Source organism: Camellia sinensis, chromosome 3 (assembly GCF_055761805.1).
Source record: "Camellia sinensis isolate YWXY chromosome 3, ASM5576180v1, whole genome shotgun sequence".
Lineage (NCBI taxonomy): Eukaryota > Viridiplantae > Streptophyta > Magnoliopsida > Ericales > Theaceae > Camellia > Camellia sinensis.
In genome coordinates this window covers 175,898,019-175,925,671 of record NC_138963.1, presented here as the reverse complement: position 1 = coordinate 175,925,671, position 27,653 = coordinate 175,898,019, and the positions used below count along the sequence as shown (strand labels likewise).

The following is a 27,653-nucleotide window of genomic DNA, read 5'->3' as shown; positions in this document are numbered from 1 at the left end:
TTTTATTTTTTTTATAATATATGCTAGTCAAATTAACATGACCAAAAATCAATAACTAAAGAAAATTTATAGGAGCTCTAAAGGAGCTCTAAGGGGTGAGTCATATCTATTGATGTGATGTTTTGGTCTTGATTTTTTTTTTTTTTTTTTTAATTTTCACATTATTAAAGTTCAATTAGAGTTTCGAAATTTGGGAATGTATCATTGCTGATAAATAAATACACATGACTAACAATATTACGCACTCTTTAAGAAAAAAAAAGTTATAATTAAGTAGTACATATGATTCTCCTTATTGAATTTGAATCATACACTTTATTTCCATAATACATATACATTTTGAGATTTTATTTTTTCATGTTTTTATTTTTTTGTGGAGGGTATGAAGTTTTCTGTAAGAAACAAATGTTGAATAACAACATTTCCACATCTCCACTGTCAAACTAACTGCAGGACTGGTGTCCACCTAACTACATTTAACTCTCTCTCTCCTCTGCTATATATCATTAATATACAGAAATATATATATAAAGGGTTAAGAGCCAAAGTTGACAATTTTCAGAAGAAGAGAGAAAACTGGGAATGGCTTCCAAGACGATGGATCTATACTTGAGCTTTCTTGGCTCTCTGCTTCTCTGTGGGATGCTATTTGGGGTTGCTCATGCCGATGTCCGTTACTATACCTTTGTTGTAAGTACATTTTCTTTAATTCCACCACTTCATGTTTTCATTACAAAATTACATGTTATATGCACTGAGAACAGTCAGTCATTTATGCTCTTCTAAACACATTGTCACATTTTGCATATATACTTAACATGGTTTTAGATATCGGATGATATGTATTGATTTTTATAATTTTCTAATACCAATCAGCTTGCTTGGTTCCCATTTTCTAAAAATAGTTTTCAGAAAATTCTACTTTCTTATTTTCCGTGTTTTTTTTTTTTATTTTTATTGAATTTTTTTAATATTTTATACAATTTTTTTACTTTTTAGACACACCTAATATAAATATACCTAAAAAGTAAAAAAATTATAAAAAAAATCTTTTAAAAATTCATTAAATACCAAAAATACAAAAAAATACAAGAATTTAGTACATTTTTTGTATTTTTATGTATTTCTTAATTTTTTAAAATATTTTTTCACAATTTTTTTACTTTTTAGATACATCTAAGTAAGGTGCATCTAAAAAAGTAAAAAAAATGTTTAAAATTTTAAAAATATTCACTAAAAACAAAAAACACACGAAAATAAAAAAGCTCAGTTTTCAAAAAACTTAATTCAGAAAACTCAAACCAAACACACTGATACAACCCAAAATATTGATTCTTGATACAGTTAGGATGCGTTTGTTTGGAAGGATTGGAGGGGGAGTTTGGACCCAATGTCCATTTCATCGAAGAGTCCATTATTTGATTAAAAATTTGTAGGTCGGATTAAGAATCAAACTGAACTCAATATCTTTCATATGTGGGATTGTCGTGTCCTATAGGAGATGTGAGATATAAATGGTGGGATAACAATCCCATGCGATCAACTTGTAAAAAGTCACTTTTGCCCAAATACATTTATCTTAATTATTTTTCAATTGTTTTTTTTTCAAATGATAGGATAAAAATTCAATTTTTTTCAAATGGTGGGATAAAGATTCAATTTATTTTTTTCATTACTACATAGACAATTTGTTTGGTTTTGTTATGTATTGTACTTAGTAAAATAAAATAAAATTTTAAAGTCTCAACTAAAAAATAAAATAAATTTATTTAATTTCTATTGATGTTCTATTTATTTAATTTTTTAAAAGTTCTAGTCAATAAATAAAATAAAATTTATAAGTCAAATTTAGTATTGCTATTATTTAATAAACAATTCAAAAAGGTAAAATATTCTTTTAAGCATTATCTTTCTTTATAATATTCCAAACAAACATAGGATTGAATAGAATAGTCATTTATTGATATCTAATCCCATGACTAATCAAACATGAAATAAACATCATTTCCAATTAAATAGTCCGAGGATTATGTATCCCAAGATTAGCAATCCGATGGATTATAATTCCTTTTATCCAATCCGTTCAAACAAATATGACCTTAGTTCATTGCTAATATCCTTGGCTGATTTGGCTGCCATGAAACCATTTTTTCAGTAATAAGTTTACAAATATAGAAATCAGTTATAAAATTAGATACAAAATATAAATAAACATAATTTTTTTTTCAAAAGTTCACCCCTTCTGTCAACCTAATAAATTCTTATCTATTCATATGTATGTATTTTGTATCCAATTACGTGATCGGTTTATATGTTTGTAGCTATTATATCTATATCATGGTGAACATGGTTATACACCATGTAAACCATCCAGCCGCCTCCTTTGGCGCACAATCCAAGCCGCACTCTCTAGCGCACAACCCAAGCCGCCCCTCTCTGCCGCACAATCCAAGCCGCTTCCTCTGGCACACCATCAAACTCACACCTTTTTTTTTGTTTTTTTTTTTTTTGGGAAAGAGTATCCTATAAAAAACCTAATTATGACAATACCTAATATATTTAGGAAATTAATACATAATATATATAGAAATATATACCATATATACATTAACAGTAGCAAAGCTATTTTTCATGAGTAACAATTTAAAGAAATTTAGTATTACATCACCTTATTCGTATTAAGTATCCCTTGGCACTCAAATAATATTACACTACGATTGATAGCGATTCATTTTAAACTTTTGATACGAATAAAAAAACAAAAAAACCTTGCAATTTGGAGAAGCATTCATCATCTATGTGCTCCAATTTTTCTCCTCACACCTACTATTTGGTTATGGAAAAATAAGATGCGAATGGTTGATGCGAAAGGGTGTGTGATTTGTAAGTTGGCAAAAAGGTCTGCATCGAATAAATGATATACCAAAAAAAGAAAAGGAAAAAGGGTATCAAATCTAATAATCTTTTGCATGTAATGAATAATGATTTGGGTTTTGGTAATTATCAAAAAAATAAAAATAAAATAAAATAAATTGATTTGGGCTTTGGTGTTGCATTGCAGTTAGAGGAGTCAAATTTCACAAAGTTGTGTAGCACAAAGAGCATGTTAACGGTAAATGGAAGCTTTCCAGGACCAACCCTTCGCGTCCACAAAGGAGACACTGTCTATGTCAATGTCATAAATAATGGAAACTATGGCGTTACTATTCACTGGTAATTTCTCTCTCTCCCTTGCACGTGTGGGCTTGCACGTGTGGGCTTACACCCAAGTAAATGACTCATTTTTCATTTTTAAAAAAATTAATTAATTGAGAAGAGATAGAAAAAGAATCAATTACAAATCGTAACATAAAATCTAGAAGTACAGGGATAAATCTAAGTTTAATTTTTATTTCTGTGTTGAGTTTTAGTTGATATACCTAATTTATAGGTGATTTGAGTCTACTGGTTGGACTTGGGTCCATTGTGAACTTATTTTAAAGTATTTTGTAAAATAATATAGAAACTTATTAGACCATCTCCAACGGTGAACCAAACCCAGCATCAAATTCAAATTTTGATGAAAAATTTACTTTTTCAAGCTCCAACCGTTGCACCAGATTGATATCAAAATGAGATTTCAGCAAAAAAAGTATTAAACTGAGAACGAGACACAGATTTTACCAAATCACTGTTACTAACCGTTGAAAGAGGTACACCGGTCAACCAGTCGGTTGCCCGGCCGGTTGACCAACCGGTCAACCAGTAAAAGATTCAAACAGTTCAGGAAAAAAAGTTCAAACCGTTTAAAAAAAAAAAAAAAAAAAAAATTTGCCTAACCGGTCAACCGGCCGGTCGACCACCCCGGTCGTCCCGAAAAAGTTCAAAAAGTTCAAAAAAAAGTTCAGACAATTCGCAAAAAAAAAAAAAAAAAAAAATTACCTAACCGGTCAACCGGCCGGTCGACCCGGGATAGATTTGGTGAAAGGTGAACCGTTGGAGCGAGTGGTATCAATTTAGTGAAATGGGTCATTTTTTACTCAAATTTAGTGAAAAATTTGAGTCACCGTTGGGGATGCTCTTGCCTCTGTTTGGCAAGTTAGCTTTCAGGCTTTTTTTGGCTATTTTAGCCACAAAAAACAAAATAGGCTATTTTAGCCATAACAAACAAAATATCACATCCAACCCATAATCATTACATTCTTCTCTCACAAAAAAAGTCAAAAAAGCCAAAAAGCTAAAAAGTCCTTCCCAAACCAAGCTTTTTAGCCCAGGCTAAAATAGCCAAAAAAGCCAAAAAGCCAAAAAGCCAAAAAGCCAACCCACTTTCCAAACCAAGCCAGAATGATATTGTAAATATTAATTGTTATCATTTTAAAACAAAAGTCATGCTAGCAAATGTCACTGAAAAAATAATAATAACAATAATAAATGTAAAATTATTCACTAATTTCAAAAACTTTTTTTAAGGTTTTTTTTTTTTTTTTTTTTTGACCGAAATTCAAAGCACATTTTGTACAAATCTTAAAATTAAACAATTATCCTAAACAATGTATAATGGTGATACCATCTCATATGATATCTATCGGACAATAAAAATCACAAATGAAATTGCGTGGACATGTATTATTTCTTACTAACCCAATCATGTTGCGGTAATAAAGCGAGCTTACTCATTTAACATCGATGATAGGGTTATGTAATACCACTCTTATGTCCAATATTTACTCGAATGTTTTAGGGCAATTGTGCTAGCATTTGTGTTAAACAAAACAGGGAAATGTTATGGCGTGCACATTTTAAGAAAACAAATACTATATGCACTCTACCACTAAATGTGAACTTTATTACAAATTTTTTTAATATCAATCACAAAATGTGTAATCTCATTATAAATTAACATAACAAAAAATATCGTAACTAAAGTCACAAACTTTTGTAACATCAATTACAAAATTTTGAACATTTTATTATGTCAATTTGTGTTGAGATTATATGTTTTGTGATTTTACAAAATTTTGTGATAAATTACACAATTTGTGATAGGGGTGCATGTGCATGGGACAACCCTAAAACAAATGATCTGTTCGGGGAGCAAATATTCCGGCAAGCCCGTACTCCTTTCTTCCAAGCTCCGTTTACGTCCGATCACCTGCGAGCAAATAACGGTGAGCTGCCTGGCGGTGTGTGACTGGAAAAACCTCCGACGATCAAGTTAGCACACACCTTAGGATAGAGAGAGAGAGAGAGGAGTGATAGTTTTCTTACAAAGTGTTCATCTGTCGGTATGGGGGGGCGCAGACATGCTTATATACCCTCTGCGCCTCATGTCCACTCTCAGTCATCTCCCGACACGTGGCTCTGCTATCCCATCTGTCAGCATAAACCTTGCTGAACATCACTTAATCCCAACTGCCCGCCCTCTCAGTTGGAGCTCGGCAGCCGAGCTTCTCCATCCGCGGCCGTGCTGTGCTTCATACCCAAGCACTTCACTGGCTAAGCCCAGGGAGGACCGGGCTAGGCGGCATCTCGGCAAAGCCGAGCCCGGGACACCTCCTGTGGTCGGCCTTCCTGCTGATCAAACGGTTACCTCGGCCGACCACGCCTTTCCGGGCGCCGGTCACTCAGCTTGTCTGGCTTCCACCATCCCCTGATCAAGCAGCTCGGTCCAACCGAGCACTGCCTTGTCGAGCAGCTTCTTTATGGTCTGGGGCGGCACACACTTGGCCCAATTTCTGCCCGACCCAAGTTCTGGCAGCCCATCTCCGGGCGGATAGTCGATCATCTCGGCCCTATGCACCATTGGGCTCTCAACCTGCTTGGCCGTTACATCGGCCCAATTCCAGATCATAAATCCCCCTCTCAATTGCCCCTTAATTCCGTCTGCAAGAGCGTGACTGGGATTACCTATACTTCGACCGGGGTAACATCTCTTCGGTCTTCAAGATGACAAAGGGCGACCGGGCTAGTTAACATAACTGTCTGCAAACTTGCCCGGTTATACTCCTCGGCTGACGTCCTCTTCTTCGAAAGTAGCCCGGTTGGCTCTTCGACTCTTCAACCTGTCTCTTCAGTTCTGACGTCGCCATAAATGGGGACACGTGGCGGGCTGCCATTGGTTCTCGAGTAGCTAACCCGCCGTTTTTGCCAGAATTTGAATTTGGGCGGTCTCTCCCTTGTCTATACATACAAGACCTCCCCAAACTCAATTTCCTCCTACTGCCATTCTGTTATTCGACTCCAGAGCTCTAGCATCCTTGTCCAGGCCTCGTTTGCCGTTCTTTGCGTTTGTGCTCGAAGGAAAAGCAGTTGCCCCTCATTAGTAAGACCTTCGATCCCTCTTTTGTTGCTATTTTCATTAATATTACACACATTAGGGCACTAAAACGTAGCTCTTAGGGCATAGGCCATAGAAACCGTCCCAAACCTCCCACTGTTCTTGGTGTTCTTCATTTTCCTGAAGAACACTGAAGAACTGGGGCGGACCGGGCTCCTAGTCTTCATTTGATCCAAAAAACCAATCTAACCGAGCAAATAACATGTTTGTCTCAATCCCAGTAAAAATCGAGAAAACAAAAGGACTTGGCCGCTCAACCGGGCTAACATCTGGTCTGCTTGGGCGACCGAGCTCCTTAGTTAGATTAGACAACCGAGGTGGTTTGGCACTCTTAATGACCGAGCTAAAGTCCAGCTCCTTTCGCGCGACCGCGCTCACACTTACACTTGTCATCCTTTTCCTGCAGAGTCCAAGGGGACCACTGTCCATTCTTGAGGCTCTCATGACCGAGTAGCAACCAATTACCACAGTGCCAAACCCCTCAGCCGAGCTATCCTAGGCCGGCCACAAATGGGGAAATTTCGCTTCCTAGTGGATACTCCGGCCGCGCTGGCTGCGTTCAGGGAGGAGTACGGCATCCCGGCCGATGTCCACCTGGAGCTCGCAGAAGAAGAGATCACGCCCTGGGGTAGAACAAAACAATGCCCCTTCACCGTGCTGCCGATTGTCGAAGGAGGCCTCCACTTCCCTTTGAACCCACTTATCACCGAGTTCCTACGCCGAACCGGGCTAGCACCCACCCAAGTGTCCACCAACACTTACCGGATAATAAACGGTGTGCACGAGCTAAACAACCGGTTAGGCATAAGCCTAGGTTTAGCCGAGATCCTGCGCCAATACACTCTAGGCCACACCGGCGACGGTCTCGCCTATTATCTCAAGATTAGACCGGGCAGAGAGAAAATCGTGACCGGCACACCAGACAAGGATCTTCACGACGATGGTTTCTTCTGGGTGTCTGGCAATTACGAGACAGCCGAGGTACCGGGCTGGATGATAAGCAAAAACTTTGGCAGCACATGTAAGCCGCGCAAACTATCTCGGTTAATACACTTTCTTCGTGTTTTTGTACTTTAATCATTTTCTTTCTTGTTTCTTTTGCAGCAATCCAAGCCTTGCAAGCCAACTATCATTTCCCCAACGTAGAGGCAATCAGGACCGTGCTCGGCTATCGCGACCGAGATTGCAACCAATTGCTCGGCTACAGTCCCACATACAGATACTCCGCTCCCTGCCGGAGTAAAGTTACAAACTTCCTACGCGCTCCAACACCTCCACCAGATCCAACTCTGCCAGACGTTCTCCTCATTCGCCTAACAGAGGAACAAGAAATGGCCAAACGAAGTAGAATCAAGAACTTGGTCACCGCCACATCCGCCGGGATGCCGAGTGTGGTCACTCGCTCGCCAACCGCCGGTCAATCCAGTGGCGCCGTGGTCGCTCTTGCCTCTCAAGCGACCGGGCAGTCTAGCCGAGACCCTGCTCCACGCCGTGCTGGTAAAAGAGCTCGAGCAGACCCTTCTGCTGAGCTTGTCGCCAAGCTGACTACCGAGCATCCGTTTGACGCTCCTGTCCCAGTGCCGGCCTGGCGTCCACAACTGAAGCACCGGGGTCAAGACATCCCGGCTACGGCTTCGATCAAGGGCGATAAAGAGCATTTGCTCGCCTTCGATCTTTCCAAAGCTCTTCTTCTACCGAGCGACGTGGTCGGCAGCGACCACGTCCCTGACACTCGGTTGGTAAAATCATCAGTGAAGTCCATGGCCAGGGTAAGTCAATGTACATCTGAAAATTTCACAAGTGTTTGCCCGGTTACTTTTCTAATCAACTTTGCTTCTTGCAGGCCATCTAAAAGCAGCACTTGGTCATGGAGCGCATCCACAGACTTCGGCAGAAGGCGAGTGATACCGCCAGCCAAGTCGAAAGCCTCCAAGCCGAGCTCGGTCGGGCAAAGTCGTCGCTTGAGATGGCTAATGCAGACAACAACAGATTGCTCGGTCAGCTGGATGCGGCCGAGAAAAAACGGGATGAGCTCCAGACCGAGGTAGACGCGCTCAAGAAGTCGAAGAAGAAAGCCTGCCGCGCTGCTAACAACGCTGACTTCAACGAAGCCGAGCAGAGCTACAAGAAGCAAGTCTTTGCAACACAAGACATCTACTTCAAGGCTGGCTGGAAGTCCGCCTGCGAGCATCTCGGCCAGGGCTCTGACATCGATGTATTTGCCAATCCTCCTCCTGCTTCGCTACCGGTCTACCTCGTGCCTTACGCGAACGACGTCTTCAGTGCTTTGCAAGATGAGGCCGAGGAAGGGCTTGAAGAAGGAGATGCTGAGACAGATTCAGAGACAGAAGATGCCGAGGTGCAGGAGCAGCCCGATCATGAAGAGCCCGGTGCCCAAGACAAAAGTCCACCCATAAACGTTGATGCCGCCGAGGATGAATTTACCAATCTCTCCCCCCTAGTTTAGTTTTCTTCTCTTTATGTATTTTTGCTTTCAGCGCTTTTGATATAACCGGGCTCTGTCCCCACCTTTTGTATTGACTTTCTTATTAATGAAAAACTCAATTTTGCCAAGTGTTTGCATGGTTGTCATCAATTCCATCTTCAGCAAAACACCTCGCCAACCGGAATTCATAACTCGGTTGAAGTACTTATGCAGAACAAAACTGCAAATTCCTAAACCGAAATAATCATCTCGGTTAGTAATCACCAAGTCTTCCAACCGGAATAAACCATCTCAATTGGAAATACTAAGTTGGGCAAAACGCCAATTCACGCAACCGGAGTGAACCATCGCGGTTGGGAGGCCTAAGTTGGACAAAACACCAACTCTTCCAACCGGAGTAAACCATCTCGGTTGGGAATCCTAAGTTGGACAAAACACCAACTCCTCCAACCGGAGTAAATCATCTCGGTTGGGAATCCTAAGTTGGACAAAACACCAACTCTTCCAACCGGAATAAATCATCTCGGTTGGGAATCCTAAGTTGGACAAAACATCAACTCTTCCAACCGGAGTAAATCATCTCGGTTGGGATTCCTAAGTTGGACAAAACACCAACTCTTCCAACCGGAGTAAATCATCTCGGTTGGGAATCCTAAGTTGGACAAAACACCAACTCTTCCAACCGGAGTAAATCATCTCGGTTTTTTACATTAAAACAACAGTCCAAGTGCTAAAGCAAAATTACTTCTATAGATTGACAAAAAGAATTACATTGTGAAGTGCAAGCCAAAAAATTCCTTTGCACAAGAAAAGAAAGCAAAAACTTAAAAGTAATACAGTTTCAGGTTGGCCGCATTCCATGGCCGGGGTATTGCTCTTCCCTCTAAATCCTCCAAGTGGTAAGCCCCCTTGCCCGCCAGACCGGTGATCTTGTAGGGTCCTTCCCAATTTGCCCCTAGTTTGCCTTCACCCGAAGGAGAGAAGGTCCTCCCGCCATCCATCCAATGGCGGACTTGGGGACGCCCACTGGAGGACAGTCAGTAGACGCGCGGGATAAGCGCGGAAGAAGTCATGGTCATTCGCGGAGTCCAGACGGTCACCGGCAGAGGAGAGACTCACACGCCAGGCGCCTGGAAAGTAAGTTGAGGGACCAAGATGTTGTCATCCGGCGAATGGCAGCGGAGATGGAGGATCTGAAGCGGCATGTCAAAGGGAAAGGTGTAGTTGGAGTGGGAGACCACAGTGAGCGCACCCCATCCCGCCGTTCGGGCGGACAGAGTCAGCGACGTACTCAGTCCATATCTATTACCAGAAGTTACCAGGTTGGTGATTCCGACGCGCGTGTAGAGAAGTCTAGCGCGCAAGACAGCACCTACAAACCCTCACGTCCGGAGACGACGTCGAGGTATTCTTACTCCGCTCATTCAGAGGATTTGAGGGCAGTCTTAAAGGAGCGGGCTCGCTGGCGTGAAGCTCAGAGAATACTGGTGTTCCAGCGGTTATCCTATGGGGTTCACGCCAGCGAAGAGGTCGGAATGCCTCCACCCCGCCAAGCAGTGCCACTCTTTGAAGATACGGACTTGGCCAGGCTGAGCGCCACCCCTTTCTCCTTGGAAATAGAAATAACACCGCTTCCAGCAGGCTTCCACCAGCCTAAGTTCACACTCTACGACGGAAAAACCGATCCTTACATGCATGTGAGCCACTTCCGACAGGTTATGGCCGGACATAGGCGAAATGACGGACTTATGTGCCTAATCTTCCCGTCAAGTTTAGGCGAGCTGGGCTTAAAGTGGTTTGAGAGGTTGCCGGAAGGGAGCATACAAAGGTGGCATCAGTTGGCCGAGGCGTTTGTTACACGCTTCAAAACCAACACAAAAACACCGAAGGAAGTCGATCACTTGCTAAGTGTCAAGATGGAACCGTGCGACACACTAAAGGCGTACAACTCAAGGTACTGGGAAACCTTCAACGAGATCTTGGATTGCCCGGTCAACCTCGCAATCACGCAATATAAGCGTGGTCTCCCGGTCGGCCATAGATTGCGGGACTCGCTGACCATGCACCAACCGACCTCCATGGGCCAGCTCATGCAGCGCATCAATGAGCACATCCGAGTAGAGGATGACGCGCCAGCTTCTACCGTGAAGGCAATACCGGTAGCAACAGACAAGAAGACAGCAGGCAAAGTGCACGCAGTTGGGCAAGAGTCCAGCCGCACAAATGAACGAGCGGAGGAATCAAACCGTGGCTCGAATCACAAAAATTGGGGTAGAGGACGTCGGAACGACCGGGATGACTACGCTCGAGATGATGTGGCGGATGCTAACAGAAGATTGAAGGCAAGGACTGGCATCACCACAGTCTTCAAGATTCCAATTTATCGCATACTTAGTGAAAACCGAGACGAGGAGTATGTCCGGTTTCCTGCTAAGTTGGGCGATGGATAGAAGGGCTACAATCCGCGGTATCGTTGCACATTCCACCGGGAGAGGGGCCACCGAACAGAGGATTGTTTTCCTTTACGGCAACACTTAGAAGAGCTGGTCGGGGCCGGGCATCTAGATCTTTACATTGATGGCGGCGTAAAGCCAAATCAGGCTCCGGTCGATCCCAGGGGACAGGATGACCGAGACGCACCACCACAGGGAGTCATTAATGTCATCCACGGCATCGTAGAACCGGAGCGTGTTTGCGAACTCCGGGGCATGATAAAAAAGGCAGAACATATGCGAGAAGTTTTGTCGGTACAGCCTGCCATCAAAAGGGGGAAGACAGAAGAAAAAGACGTGATTAGTTTCACCTCAAAGGATCTAGAGCGTATCCAGACGCCACACAACGATGCCTTAGTAGTAACACTGCGCGTCAAGGAATTTGATGTTAAACGGATCTTGATCGATCAGGGAAGCTTGGTCGAGATCATATATTATGATGCGTTCAAGCAACTCAAACTCCGGGAGACAGACTTGGCTCCGGCGACTTCGCCACTGGTCGGATTCAACTCACAACCGGAGTGGCCCTTGGGAAAGATTATCCTGCCGGTTAAAGCGGGATCCGTGGTCAAGCAAGTAGAGTTTTGGGTGCTACAAGTGCCTTCGACATACAACCTTATCCTTGGAAGGGGATGGCTTCACGCTATGCAAGCTGTAGCGTCGACCTACCACCAGGTGATGAGATTTCCCTCGGCAATTGGGGCAATCAAGGAGATTTCGGGTGATCAGGTCATGTCCAAGCAGTGCTTCGTGGCCGTCAATGGAAGCCGGGCTGCTAAAGGATTCGTTCAAATGATTGAGGGACCGGAGGACCAGGGTGTCTTGGATGATGTGGGCACCAGGGCCGAAGACAAGGCTGTTGAGGAATTGGTTGAGGTGCGAATTGATACAGAACAGCCGGACAAGTTCTTCTTGCTCGGCTCAAGTCTCACGGTCGCAGAAAGGACAGAGATGGTTGAGTTTTTGATGGCCAACATCGAAGTTTTCGCGTGGTCGCCTTACGACATGCCTGGCCTCGATCCAAGTTTCATCTGCCATCACCTCAATGTCTTCCCTGGAGCAAAACCAGTCATCCAGCGAACGAGGAGATCGACACTGCATCACGCCGAGGTAGTTGCAGAGGAGGTGAAGAACCTATTGGAGGCACGAGCAATTCAGGAAGTGCACTACCCTCGGTGGATTTCCAATACTGTAGTGGTGCCCAAAAAGAATGGAAAGTGGTGAGTTTGTGTCGACTATAAAACAGTCAACCGAGCTTGTCCCAAAGATAGCTTTCCTTTGCCGCGAATTGATCAGCTTGTGGACTTGACGGCTGGACATCATAGGCTCAGTTTCTTGGATGCCTACCGCGGCTACCATCAGATCGCCATGCATGGGCCTGACCGAGAGATCACCTCTTTCACGACTCCAAGGGGACTCTTCTGCTACCGAGTCATGCCTTTTGGTTTGAAGAACGCCGGGGCAACCTTTCAGAGGATGGTGACCAAAATGTTTGCTCTTTTGTTCGGCCGTACAATGGAGGCTTATATCGATGATATGGTGGTAAAGAGCCGATATGAGGCAAACCATTTGACCGACTTAGCCGAGATGTTTGCCATTTTAAAGAAGCACCAGCTGTGCTTGAATGCATCAAAGTGTGCCTTTGGCGTGGGATCCGGAAAATTTTTAGGGTTCTTAGTCACGAACCGAGGCATCGAAGCAGACCCTACTCAGATCAGAGCCGTGCAAGAGTTGAAGCAGCCCAGCTCGGCTAAGGACGTGCAGCATCTGGCCGGGATGGCCGCCGCGCTTAATCGGTTTATAAGCCGGTCATCAGATCGCTGCCGCCCTTTCTTTCAAGCGTTAAAGTCAAAGTTCTCGTGGGACGAAGAGTGTGACCGAGCTTTGGCCGAGCTCAAGGAATATCTGTCCTCTCCGCCACTGTTGGTTACACCAAAGCCGGGTGAGGAGCTCTATCTTTACCTCGCCGTCTCCTAGCACGCAGTCAGTGCGGTGATAGTCTGTGCTGAAGGAATCAAGCACCTCCTAATTTTTTATGTCAGTAAGACCTTGCTGCCGGCCGAGACGAGATACTTGCCGCTGGAAAAGCTTGCACTGGCATTGATGATGGCTTTAAGGAAGTTAGCGCACTATTTTCACGCCCATACCATCGTCGTACTGACTGAGTTTCCCCTCAAGGCCTTGTTTGAACGGGCGGACTTTTCAGGCCGAATTCTTAAGTGGGCGGTCGAGTTGGGACAGTTTGATGTGAAGTTCCAGCCGCGCACTGCAATCAAAGCCCAGACTTTGGCAGACTTCGTCGCCGAGTTCTCACCTGGCACTTATCCGGTATGCCCGGTCGATATTACCGTGGCAGATGATGAGATGCACGCAAGCCCATCTGAGATACAACCAGTTGATGGAGGTAGCAACGCAGAGTTTGCGCGCACCGTCGAAGCGCCCTCAGTTTGAACGGTTTTACCACCCGGTGATGCGACGACGGAGTTGAGTATCACCAACCCATCTGCTCTGTCTGGTCCTGCATCACCAAGGGGGGAAGAAATGGAGGAAGAAATGGAACCCCACAGCTCAGAACCTGTGGCCGGCATAGCACCGCAACCTGATGATTCACCTACGGACTTGAGCATTACAGACCGACTTGCTGAGTCCGGTGCCGAATCACCAAGGGGGGCTGGAGTGGAACCAATCAACACGGAACTTGAACCCAGACAGCCAAGAAATCGTGATCCCATTGCCCTTCGCAACTCTCAAATCCCATTAGACAGCTGGAAGCTTTTTGTGGGGGAAATGTGGAAGCTTTTTGTTGATGGAGCATCCAACCGTCATGGTGCCAGCCTAGGTATCGTTCTTATCTCCCCGGATGGCCTAACCATTGAACATTCTATCACGCTTGGCTTCCCCGCATCTAATAACGAGGCTGAGTATGAGGCCCTTCTCGCCGGGCTCAAGAGCGCTATTCAAATGAAAGTCTCCGAGCTACTTGCGTACAGTGATTCCCAGCTTGTGGTTAACCAAGTCTCTGGGATTTAAGAAGCAAAGGACGACAGGATGACGAAGTACCAAGCTCTGGTGAGGGAACACATCAGGCAGTTTCAGGCAATCAGAGTCCAACAGATTGGCCGTGAAGAAAACAGCCGAGCTGATGAGCTCGCCGGCCTCGCTTCCATGGTAGATTGTACGTCTCCAAACCCCTTGTTAATTGACTTTCTTCCACGGCCAAGCATTGAAGACGCCGGGCAGTCGGAGGTTCTCTGCGCCGCGCTAGGTCCTTCCTGGATAGACCCCTTAATCTTGTTCCTCAGAGACCGGACTCTACCAACTGACAAGAAAGAAGCACACAAAGTCCGGGTGAAGTCAGAGCGGTTTTGGCTCTCTCCATCTGGTGCGTTGTATAAAATGTCCTTCACCGGTCCTTATCTAAAGTGCGTGCACCCGAGTAGTGTGGAGGCCTTCCTGTACGAAATTCACGAAGGCATTTGTGGCAGTCACATAGGGGGCAGGTCCTTGGCCTACTGAGCTATTTCACAGGGGTACTGGTGGCCGTGCATGTAGGCCGACGCACAAAAGTACGTCCGCAAGTGTGAAAAATGCCAGAAATTCGCCCATCAGATCTATCAGCCTGCTAGGGAACTTCTCCCCCTCACCAGTCCTTGGCCTTTCGCCATGTGGGGGCTAGATATAGTGGGGCCACTGCCAATAGCACCGGGCAACCGAAAATTCTTCATTGCGGCCACAAATTACTTCACGAAATGGGTTGAAGCTGAGCCCTTGGCAACAATCAAAGAGAAAGACGTGAAACGGTTTGTCTGGCAGAACGTGGTCACGCGGTTCGGCGTCCCAAAGATCTTGATCTCTGACAACGGCACCCAGTTTGACGGTCGCCTGTTTCGAGGATTTTGTGAAGATTTGAAGATTGAATTCTACAACTCCACTTCGGCTTACCCGCAGTCCAATGGTCAAGCCGAGGCATCGAACAAGACTATTCTGGATGGGTTGAAAAAACGGCTGGAGAAGGCAAAGGGAAAATGGGCTGAGGAGTTACCCAGCATCCTTTGGGCATACCGAATAACCCCGCGGCGATCTACCGAGGAAACTCCATTTGCTTTGGCTTATGGCATGGAGGCGGTCATACCTTTGGAAGTTGGCATGCCCACCCTAAGAAGCGAGAGTTTTGAGCCCGAACTAAACGCCGAGGCTATAGCCTTGGAGCTGGACCTAGTGGAAGAGCGTCGGGAGAGGGCCCTCATCCATGTGGCCGCCTACCAACAAGAGCTCTCAAAGAAATACAACAAGACGGTGCACCCCAGACCGTTCAAAGTTGGTGATTGGGTTTTGAGGAAAGTTATGGGCAACACCCTGGTGCCAGGTGAAGGCAAACTAGGGGCAAATTGGGAAGGACCCTACAAGATCACCGGTCTGGCGGGCAAGGGGGCTTACCACTTGGAGGATTTAGAGGGAAGAGCAATACCCCGGCCATGGAATGCGGCCAACCTGAAACTGTATTACTTTTAAGTTTTTGCTTTCTTTTCTTGTGCAAAGGAATTTTTTGGCTTGCACTTCACAATGTAATTCTTTTTGTCAATCTATAGAAGTAATTTTGCTTTAGCACTTGGACTGTTGTTTTAATATAAAAAATCGAGATGATTTACTCCGGTTGGAAGAGTTGGTGTTTTGTCCAACTTAGGATTCCCAACCGAGATGATTTACTCCGGTTGGAAGAGTTGGTGTTTTGTCCAACTTAGGAATCCCAACCGAGATGATTTACTCCGATTGGAAGAGTTGGTGTTTTGTCCAACTTAGGATTCCCAACCGAGATGATTTACTCCGGTTGGAGGAGTTGGTGTTTTGTCCAACTTAGGATTCCCAACCGAGATGATTTACTCCGGTTGGAGGAGTTGGTGTTTTGTCCAACTTAGGATTCCCAACCGAGATGGTTTACTCCGGTTGGAAAAGTTGGTGTTTTGTCCAACTTAGGACTCCCAACCGCGATGGTTCACTCCGATTGCGTGAATTGGCGTTTTGCCCAACTTAGTATTTCTAATTGAGATGGTTTATTCTGGTTGGAAGACTTGGTGATTACTAACCGAGATGATTATTTCGGTTTAGGAATTTGCAGTTTTGTTCTGCATAAGTACTTCAACCGAGTTATGAATTCTGGTTGGCGAGGTGTTTTGCTGAAGATGGAATTGATGACAACCGTGCAAACACTTGGCAAAATTGAGTTTTTCATTAATAAGAAAGTCAATACAAAAGGTGGGGACAGAGCCCAGTTACATCAAAAGTGCTGAAAGCAAAAATACATAAAGAGAAGAAAACTAAACTAGGGGGGAGAGATTGGTAAATTCATCCTCGGCGGCATCAACGTTTATGGGTGGACTTTTGTCTTGGGCACCGGGCTCTTCATGACCGGGCTGCTCCTGCACCTCGGCATCTTCTGCCTCTGAATCTGTCTCAGCATCTCCTTCTTCAAGCCCTTCCTCGGCCTCAGCTTGCAAAGCGCTGAAGACGTCGTTCGCGTAAGGCACGAGGTAGACCGGTAGCGAAGTAGGAGGAGGATTGGCAAATACATCGGTGTCAGAGCCCTGGCCGAGATGCTCGCAGGCGGACTTCTAGCCAGCCTTGAAGTAGATGTCTTGTGTTGCAAAGACTTGCTTCTTGTAGCTCTACTCGGCTTCGTTGAAGCCGGCGTTGTTAGCAGCCCGGCAGGCTTTCTTTTTCGACTTCTTGAGCTCGTCTACCTCGGTCTGGAGCTCATCCTGTTTTTTCTCGGCCGCATCTAGCTGACTGAGCAATCTGTTATTGTCTGCATTAGCCATCTCAAGCGACGACTTTGCCCGGCCGAGCTCGGCTTGGAGGCTTTCGACTTGGCTGGCGGTATCACTCACCTTCTGCCGAAGTCTATGGATGCGCTCCATGACCAAGTGCTGCTTTTGGATGGCCTGCAAGAAGCAAAGTTGATTAGAAAAGGAACCGGGCAAACACTTGTGAAATTTTCAGATGTACATTGACTTACCCTGGCCATGGACTTCACTGATGATTTTACCAACCGAGTGTCAGGGATGTGGTCGCTGCCGACCACGTCGCTCGGTAGAAGAAGAGCTTTGGAAAGATCGAAGGCGAGCAAATGCGCTTTATCGCCCTTGATCGAAGCCATAGCCGGGATGTCTTGACCCCGGTGCTTTAGCTGTGGACGCCAGGCCGGCACTGGGACAGGAGCGTCAGATGGATGCTCGGTAGTCAACTCGGCGACAAGCTCAGCAGAAGGGTCTGCCCGAGCTCTTTTACCAGCACGGCGTGGAGCAGGGTCTCGGCTAGACTGCCCGGTCGCTTGAGAGGCAAGAGCGACCACGGCACCGCTGGATTGACCGGCGGCTGGCGAGCGAGTGACGACGCTCGGCATCTCGGCGGATGTGGCGGTGAGCAGGTTCTTGATTCTGCTTCGTTTGGCCATTTCTTGTTCCTCTGTCAGGCGAATGAGGGGAACGTCTGGCAGAGTTGGATCTGGTGGAGGTGTTGGAGCGCATAGGAAGTCTGTAACTTTACTCTGGCGGGGAGCGGAGTATCTGTATGTGGGACTGTAGCCGAGCAATTGGTTGCAATCTCGGTCGCGATAGCGGAGCGCGGTCCTGATTGCCTCTACGTTGGGGAATTGATAGTTGGCTTGCAAGGCTTGGATTGCTGCAAAAGAAACAAGAAAGAAAATGATTAAAGTACAAAAACACGAAGAAAGTGTATTAACCGAGATAATTTGCGCGGCTTACATGTGCTGCCAAATTTTTTGCTTATCATCCAGCCCGGTACCTCGGCTGTCTCGTAATTGCCAGACACCCAGAAGAAATCATCGTCGTGAAGATCCTTGTCTGGTGTGCCGGTCACGATTTTCTCTCTGCCTGGTCTAATCTTGAGATAATAGGCGAGACCGTCGCCGGTGTGGCCTAGGGTGTATTGGCGCAGGATCTCGGCTAAACCTAGGCTTATGCCTAATTGGTTGTTTAGCTCGTGCACGCCGTTTATTATCCGGTAAGTGTTGGTGGACACTTGGGTGGGTGCTAGCCCGGTTCGGCGTAGGAACTCGATGATAAGTGGGTTCAGAGGGAAGTGGAGGCCTCCTTCAACGATCGACAGCACGGTGAAGGGGCATTGTTCTGTTCTACCCCAAGGCGTGGTCTCTTCTTCCGCGAGCTCCAGGTGGACATCGGCTGGGATGCCGTACCCCGGTCGAAGTATAGGTAATCCCAGTCACGCTCTTGCGGACGGAATTAAGGGGCAATTAAGAGGGGGATTTATGATCTGGAATTGGGCCGATGTAACGGCCGAGCAGGTTGAGAGCCCAATGGTGCATGGGGCCGAGATGATCGACTATCCGCTCGGAGATGGGCTGCCAGAACTTGGGCTGGGCAGAAATTGGGCCAAGTGTGTGCCGCCCCAGACCATAAAGAAGCTGCTCGGCAAGGCAGTGCTCGGTTGGACCGAGCTGCTTGATCAGGGGATGGTGGAAGCCAGACAAGCTGGGTGACCGGCGCCCGGAAAGGCGTGGTCGGCCGAGGTAACCGTTTGATCGGCAGGAAGGCCGACAACAGGAGGTGTCCCGGGCTCGGCTATGCCGAGATGCCGCCTAGCTCGGTCCTCCCTGGGCTTAGCCAGTGAAGTGCTTGGGTATGAAGCACAGCACGGCCGCGGATGGAGAAGCTCGGCTGCCGAGCTCCAACTGAGAGGGCGGGCAGTTGGGATTAGGTGATGTTCAGCAAGGTTTATGCTGACAGATGGGATAGCAGAGCCACGTGTCGGGAGATGACTGGGAGTGGATATGAGGCGCAGAGGGTATATAAGCATGTCTGCGCCCCCCATACCAACAGATGAACACTTTGTAAGAAAACTATCACTCCTCTCTCTCTCTCTATCCTAAGGTGTGTGCTAACTTGATCGTCGGAGGGTTTTTCCGGCCACACACCGCCAGGCAGCTCACCGTTATTTGCTCGTAGGTGATCGGACGTAAACGGAGCTTGGAAGAAAGGAGTACGGACTTGCCGGAATATTTGCTCCTCGTACATGATCCATTGCCATGACTAAAATTTTTGCAAATACTTTTTATTTACAAAAGAAAATAAAAAAAAAAATAAAGCAATAAATTGGATTATAAATTTCGCAAAACCGCATAATATGCCAACAACACTGAAGTGATGCGCAAACAAAACCTTTCTCGGGCATTTTGTCGAGCACCTGATCCGCAGAAGACAATCCCCCTTCATTGTGTATGTATGGATGAAAACTTTACTCCAAACGAGAGAGAGAGAGAGAGAGAGAGAGAGAGAGAGAGAGAGAGACCTTTAATGTTCTTGTAAAAATAGGGTTTTCCTTACAAATCATATGAACATGTTGATTTTGTTTTTGTGTGTTGTAAAATGTGAAATAGGCATGGAGTGAAGCAGCCGAGGAATCCATGGTTCGATGGGCCTGAATACATCACACAATGCGGAATTTCAGCAGGTAGTAACTTCACCTATCAAATTCTGTTTTCATCGGAAGAAGGAACCCTTTGGTGGCATGCTCACAGCGACTGGACTCGATCCACCGTTCATGGCGCCATTGTTATCTGGCCTGCTCTTGGAAAGTCTTATCCTTTTCCCCATCCCGATGAAGAGCATGCTATTGTACTTGGTATGCATTTTTCTCTCACCATCAATTAACTTCATCTACAGCTGTAGAGTTTATTTTTGATTGAGCTTAATTGAATTAGTTTCCACAATTGGGATTTTATTTTTATTTTTTTTAGTTGTGTTATTTCTAATATATAAAAAACGTTTGAATTTGGTCCTTTGTTAAACTCACAAATAAATATAGAAACTCACTTAAAAAAATTGCACTGCCAATCCCATAATGCATCATTAATGTGTAAACTCACTTAAAAAAATCACATTTTATTATCCAAAAGAAAAATACTTGAGACCCCATTTTTTAAAAACCCCCACAACTCCCTTTGGATCTCCATCGTTGATCGTTGATGTATGTATGGGACCCACTCCTATATGTGTGTGGCCGACACCGTCAATGGTAGAGATCCAAAATGAGTTGTGGGGGTCTCCCAGTGGGGGGTCTCAATCATTGTTGTATCCAAAATATGTGATTGTGTCATTTTGGCCTTAAGAATCCACATTTACCCCCTGACTTCATCTGGATTCAGGGTCTATTGATGGAGTTTGGTTTGGGCACCAAATTGAAACAATTTTTAGGGGACGTCCTAATAGGTGCACTCATTGTCTAACATGTCTTATGATAATTAATGATATTTTTTATCAAACATTATTGAAAAACGTCACTAATTGTTTATTTTTAACGACAGTTTGAAAAATATATAGCAAAAAATGTTACTAATTATAAGTTTTAGCGGCAGTTTAAAAAAAAATTGTCGCAAAAAAAATGTTACTAATTTTCAACTTTCAACGATAGTTTGAAAAATTCGTCACAGAAAAAATCACTAATTGTAAGTTTTAGCGACAATTTATAAAAAGCATGACCAAAAAAGTCACTAATTATTAATTTTTTAGTGATATGTGTAAAAAATTGTTACAAAAAATTATTTTTAACAACAATTTTATTAGGAATTATCTTCAATAGGACTTAATTGAAATTCAGTCAAACTATTATAATCTATTGATAATTTATTCCAATTTTTTTATAGGATAAATTACACTAACCTCCCACATTTTTGACATAATTACATTGTTGTTCCTTGAGATTTTAATATTGTCATATCTTTAACACGAAAATGTATAGTTTACATTGTTTATTTTTGTGTTTTCGCACCATTTGCGTTAGTTTCGGTTTATTTAACCTTACTAAAAGGAAGGTTAATGTAATTATATCAAAACTGTGGGGCTTATTGTATTTTTTCCAAACTTTAGGGGAGCTTAGTGTAATTTACCCATTTTTATGTATTGAGAATTAAATTGACATGATTTAAACATTGAGAGCCAAAATGACACAGGTATACTCTGGGGACCAAATACGTAACTAACCCTTCTTTTTTTATTTTTTGATTCTTTTGATGGAAAAAATTCTTTCAACTTTCTGCAAAATAGAAATGTTAAACAACAGTTGAATTATACACATGAGCTCAACTTCAGCCGGCTTTGAAAATCACCCATTTTTGGAAGCATGCTGAAAATCCAAGAGGTCCCTAACTTGTGTCATTTGTCTAGAAATGTCTAAAACCTTAACTCATACCAGTTACATACCAGTAATGGTAAGTGCATAGAACCATGTACATAAAAATTAATGTTGGACCGTACACCTAGAATGAATTTGGATATCCCATTATTCATTTATCTTTTTGCTCTGATATAGTGTTAGGCCACACATTAATTGTTTTGTGTACTTTCCTATGCATGAAACATTATGGTTTAGATACAGTTGGGTTAGCATGTTGGGCCAGAAATTGCATTGGTAGCTACCATTCTCATCAAACTATATCAGAATGAATCTAGACCACAAATTAATTTTTGTGTGCACTTTTCTTTGCTCACCAAAAATACAGTTGGGTTAGCATGTTGGGCCACATACTAATTTTTCTGTACACTTCTCTATGCACAGTTGGGTTACCATGTTGGGCCACAAATTGCTTTCCTAGGTAGTATTCTCGTCAAACTTCACCAATGCTTTTACTGTTCAATATTTCTTTTTACTACCAAAGTGTTTCCCTCTCCCACCCTTTCCCGTTAATGTTTTCAGCTTATTTAGTCACAGACAATATGTTACAAAGTTGGAACTACATTTGGTATGTCAACAAAGTAAACGATTGCCAACATAACAAGGAACTAAAATAATGTGTCAGATAATAAATTGTTCCCAAAGTTTTTTTATTTTTTTTTTGAACTGAGAAAAAGGACGATCAGTGGGGGCATCATAGCACCTCTGGGCCCTGGCCCCAAGATAACCAGTTGCCGACCAGATTTTACCCAACTCAAAGGAAGGGACTCACCACTGGGGCAAGAAAGGAATGTACTAACCCCCAGCACAGGAGGCAGAGTCATGAGCGGAGTACAGTGCAGTCAACTTCAACCGTTTGAAAAAAAGGGCCGCTAATCGTGCCCCTCAGGAATCGAGCCCTGCTCACTTGTGTGGAAGGAAGGCACCTTTCTACTCCACCACCACCCCCGGTGGTAGTTGTTCCCAAAGATTGAAGCTGCAAGAAATGAGCGCAATAATATATATTACACTTGCTTTTTATTTGGACCCAATCTTGCACGTAGAGAAGTAAATAGATAAATACACGGTATATAAACAAATATACAAAGAATAGAGTGCATAATACCAATTATAACAGGAGAATAAACATGTACTACGAGTTTGAAAAAGTACAATATCGTATTATTTTTCATGTATTTAGACAAATGCAAGTGTTTATACACTCATATTCTCACTCTGGTATTATTTTTGCAGCATCATGGTATAAACAAGATGTTATGGCGCTAATGAACTATGCTCTCGAACATGGTGGAGAGGCAAAATTGTCAGATGCATATTGCATTAATGGTCAGCCAGGAGATTTTTATCCATGCTCTAATGGTAAGTTATTCAAATACTTTGGCACAATAATATTTTTGAAAATCACGAGTCTAATATATAATTAGATTCTTCTAAATGTGACTTGTTTTGGCCTGTGTTGTTTCTCTCTTTGTTTATTAGCCATAATATTAAACCCAAAACAACTTTTTTGATGAGAAAACAAAGAAGGTAAATTACACTTTTCGCCCTTGAACTTTCACCCAAATTTCATTTTGACCCCTTCTCTTCTAATTGCAACAATTATGTCCTCTAACTTCAACCCGTATTTGAATGCAATCCCCCTGTCACTCCACCATTTAAAATGTTAGTGAAAGTTGAAACATGAGAGACCAAAGTAAAATTTGAGTGGAAGTTGACGGGTGAAAAGTGTAATTTGTTATACGAATTTTTTCTCCAATGCTCCTAAATTGTTCTCATGTGGTTCTCATGTGAGCACTTCCCACTGAAATTTTTAATGGTAAGTGATGGCAGGACCACATTGAAACACAAATTAAAGTCTGAGACTTAATTGTTGCAATTAAAAAATGAGGGGCCAAAGTAAAATTATAATGAAAGTTTGAGTGAAAAATGTAATTTACCTAAAAATTAAACATATGGAAAGTAACTTTATTTCCTTTTCCTTGTACACGTGCACAATGTTCCTCATGGTTGCATTATATTGCAGAATCAACAACCAAAATAAAGTTTGATCATGGCAAGACTTATCTTCTTCGCATAGTGAACGCCGTCATGAACACAGATTTTTTCATTGGGATTGCTGACCACAACCTCACTGTTGTCGGTTGGGATGCTGCTTACATCAAACCAATCTATAACAACTATCTAATCATAACCCCAGGGCAAACACTGGATGTCCTTGTCACAGCAAACCAAGCCCCTGGAAGATATTACTTCATTGCCAGTCCTTACTTCGATGGGCAAACCGATGACTTCGACAAAACTATCACTTCTGCAATTTTTGAGTACAATGGGGATTATGACAGATCAATTATTCCTTCTTATCCGTATGATGTGCCGTATTTCTATGATATTGGTGCCGCCTCATATTTTTGGAGAAAAACCAGGAGCTTAGCATCTGAAGAGCACCCCATAGATTTACCTATGAATATCAGTACTAGAATGTATGTTGTAATCAGTATGAACTTGTTGCACTGCCCGAATTCCTCATGTGATGGCCCTGAAGGTGACAGGCTTGCAGCAGGCTTTAACAACATAACTTTTGCAAATCCAGAAGTGGATATACTGCAAGCCTATTACTGGTATTCTTCTTAATTTTTCTAATTTTTAAAATACAAGGGTTAAACTCTTACACCAAGGAAAATGCAATACATAAATGGATTTCTTACTACTAGACACAAAGTTATTGGTCCGACATCTATTTATTTATGTGAATCCCATTACTTTTGTGTCTCGTGCTAAAAATATCTAGTAAGAAATCATTTTATGTATAGCGAGCGTTACTCTTACAATAATGGTCTTCAAAGTATGCGATCTGTTATACTTAGTTCCCAATCTTTTGCTTTTTCCACATTGGTCCTCAAAGTATGCGATCTATTACACTTCAGTCCCTAGCGTTAGTTGTTCAAAATCCATAATCAAAAGAGGGATATTTTTTGGAATTTTACATTATCAGAAAATATAAAGGACCAAATACACATCTAGTCACCGAAGTATGCATTTTGGTTGCCCAAGTATGCTTTAGAAACCATTAGTATAGTTAACTTAAAATACATTTTGTTCATTTTTTAATCCATATGTTTATTAACTTATCATAGTAATGCATTTTATGTAGTGAAGTGAAAGTACAAAGTTCACAAAAACTAAAATGGCTATATATTTATGTGCAAATACGAAGAAATTTACTTCATGACCTAATGATGATCATGTAGGAATTTGAGTGGGTACTACGATACTAATTTCCCGATCACGCCTGCATACTGGTACAATTTCACATCAGAGGATTTGACATCAGACAATGTGACACTATCACTGCAAGCGACCAAGGTGAGGATGCTGGATTACAATGAAACAGTGGAGATGGTGTTCCAAGGGACTAATGTGTTGGACGCAGGAGAGAACCACCCGATCCATCTTCATGGGTTTAGATTTTACGTTGTTGCGACGGGTCAGGGCAACTTTGACAATGTCACTGACCCACTGACTTTTAACTTGAAAGATCCACCTGAAGCAAACACTGTTGCAGTTCCTAAGGATGGTTGGGCAGTCATCAGATTCAGAGCTAACAATCCAGGTATGCTTCTTTAGCTTCGAAATTTCTGACACGTGATGGATTTAAAATTTGTATTTGGTTCTAGTCTGAGATCAAAAGATCAAAGATATAAGCATTTATTTACACTATGGTTGGGACAAAGAATCCAAATCACCCCAAAAAGATTGTATCAACTTGGCATATATAACTGAAAACGCATAGTTGTGGTTGCATTTACTAACATGTTTGCTACACATGTTTTTAGTAATAAAAGAAAATAAGTTTGGTGGGTTATTGGAGTAGAGCTAACAATCCTTTCTTTTTTTCACTTTTCCCATTTTAAAACTGTTACTATTTTTCTCACGATGAAAACGGTTATCGGACATGTTTTTGTTTCTAGTTTTCAAAATTTTCAAAAAAAAAACAAAAACGTTACCAAACATGACCTGAGCTATGTAGAGTCGGATGATGAAGTCTTGATAAGCCCAAATACTGCTCTAGACTTACGTTATATACACTCTTTATTCTTACATTTTACATCTTTTTCCAGTAATAGATACTTCCTTCTTGCAATCATCTCTGCAGGAGTATGGTTTATGCATTGTCATTTCGACCGGCATATGAGTTGGGGTATGGATGCTGTTTTCATAGTAAGAGATGGCGGGACACCAGAGACAAGCATTCGCGAACCGCCTTCAGAATTGCCAACTTGTAGCTGTGGGACGTCGCTGTTTGACTACATGAAGTCCAAGTTGCGTCAAGAAAGTAAATAAATCTAAATTCATACACATGAATTTGAATGAACAATATTATCCAGAAGAATGGCATTGAATCATTGTTGGCTCCCCCTTTACTTTTTAGGATATAATTTTTAGTTGGTAGGAGAATATGAGATTAAAAAAAAAACAAGACACTTTTCATATATTGTATGATATTTCAATGAGAGCATATATTATATGCACTTCTCATATATTTTATTTTTAACTGAATTTAACACTTGTACCCTTTATCCATATTGTTTTAGCTTTGATTCTATGCTTGTATAAGTTTTAGGAGCTCAACCTATGTGGAAAATGAATTGTGACGGGCCTTTTTCTTATCAAGAAGTAAAATTGCATAGAAAATTGTTCCAAAAATAAACAAATAAAACACTATGGCACTACATGATCCACTCTCTAATTTTCAATGCCAGTGTGTTTTCTTGGGATCATTTTCTGTATAAATGGGATTATAATTGTTCTTGTATACTGCTGTCTTTTCAATTTTTTTTTGGTTGGCTCATTGGCCCTTCTTGTTATTATCTGTTATAAACCCAAGTCTTTGTTAAATTGTGCTCTTAGGACACATATTAATCAGCTCATTGAGATTATAAAATTTGGAGAAAAAAAAAAGTATGTGTAATAGGGTCTTGTATGCTGTTTGTTTTCTGATGGCCTTGTTGAGTCTTCTTTACCTATCTATCTGTGATATTAGGTCTTCTCTGATATTGGTAGTATCATTACTCAATAATAAGTTGTCATGTGGGCATAGTGTAATGAATTTAATAGTTATTGAATTATGTTGATTGACAATCAAATAATAGGATTCACTCATTTTATGTACTGATTTATCATTGGATTTTACTTTTATATAGTCGTGTATATCACTCTCCAGAGTTTGTGTTCTCTCTTTGAAGAAGGGTGCGTGCCTTCTGGTTGTCTATATCTACACATGTACACTGAGTTTGAGTATAATATATATATAATAAAATGCTTATTTACTAATTGTTTGGATATATAAATATAATTAAAAAAAAATGAAAAAAGAAGCAGGGGATATTTCCTAACTCTTGTTTCATTTTTGATAAAATTGATGTATTTATCTTGTTGTATGCCATACTCTGTTATTGCACTTTGAATTCTGTTTTTCTGAGGTGAACAAACAACAATATTCCCAATTAACTGAACATTTGTCATATCAGTTTGTGGCCTTAACAATGGATATCTACTCTTCTTCTCTTCATCAGATGAGTCACACCAGATAGTAGCTCCACATCATCTACAACCCTATGATTGAACTCTAATCTTCCACCAACATCCTCATTCCCATTGTTGTTGTTGCTTGCTCCAACCCTATTCAACCCCATGATCAACTTTGGTCACTATTTTGGAAAAATGACTTTTTTTCCCATGGCTTATGCTACTAGTTCAAGGTACTTTTTCACCACCCTACTAGGAGTAAGATGTGCAGATCATGTCCATTACATCTCTACTACTCTATGGCAGCTAACAAAAACTATCATCCCAACTTGAAAAAGTTCATTGCAGTCATTATTAATCATTTCAATATACCCAACTTTCTCAGCAATCTTATCTATTTATTTCCAATAAAAAGAACTTTTAGGGTTGCATTTGTCAATATAGACAAATGTGCCCAAAAGTCTCAACAAATGTGTCACTACCTCAAGGACCATATTGACAGGTGAAGCAACAAATCTATGTTACCACCCAAATCTAACATCTAGGTGAAGCAACAAAATAAAATGTAGGGGATCACACACAATTACAAATCTACGAATCAAATCTCTCTCTCTCTCTCTCTCTCTCTATATATATATATATATATATATAAAATAACATATTACTC

The 27,653-nt window shown here is 42.5% G+C and overlaps 2 protein-coding genes across 2 annotated transcripts; one reads left to right on the top strand and one right to left on the bottom strand.

The window, feature by feature from the left end:
- Nucleotides 1-518: 518 nt before the first annotated feature.
- Nucleotides 519-26,089, top strand: LOC114259258 (laccase-14). Its single transcript, XM_028199269.2, has 7 exons — nucleotides 519-690; nucleotides 3,062-3,213; nucleotides 19,668-19,912; nucleotides 22,694-22,819; nucleotides 23,484-24,078; nucleotides 24,709-25,070; nucleotides 25,614-26,089. Exons 1-7 carry the CDS (start codon nucleotides 583-585, stop codon nucleotides 25,799-25,801), a joined length of 1,776 nt encoding a protein of 591 aa, XP_028055070.1. The 5' UTR covers nucleotides 519-582; the 3' UTR covers nucleotides 25,802-26,089.
- LOC145822930 (uncharacterized) lies at nucleotides 16,588-19,673 on the bottom strand. Its single transcript, XM_082921497.1, has 2 exons — nucleotides 17,268-19,673; nucleotides 16,588-17,193 (listed from the first exon to the last, which is right to left on the bottom strand). The coding sequence occupies exons 1-2, from the start codon at nucleotides 17,703-17,705 to the stop codon at nucleotides 16,918-16,920; spliced, it is 714 nt and encodes a 237-aa protein (XP_082777623.1). The 5' UTR covers nucleotides 17,706-19,673; the 3' UTR covers nucleotides 16,588-16,917.
- Nucleotides 26,090-27,653: the final 1,564 nt, after the last annotated feature.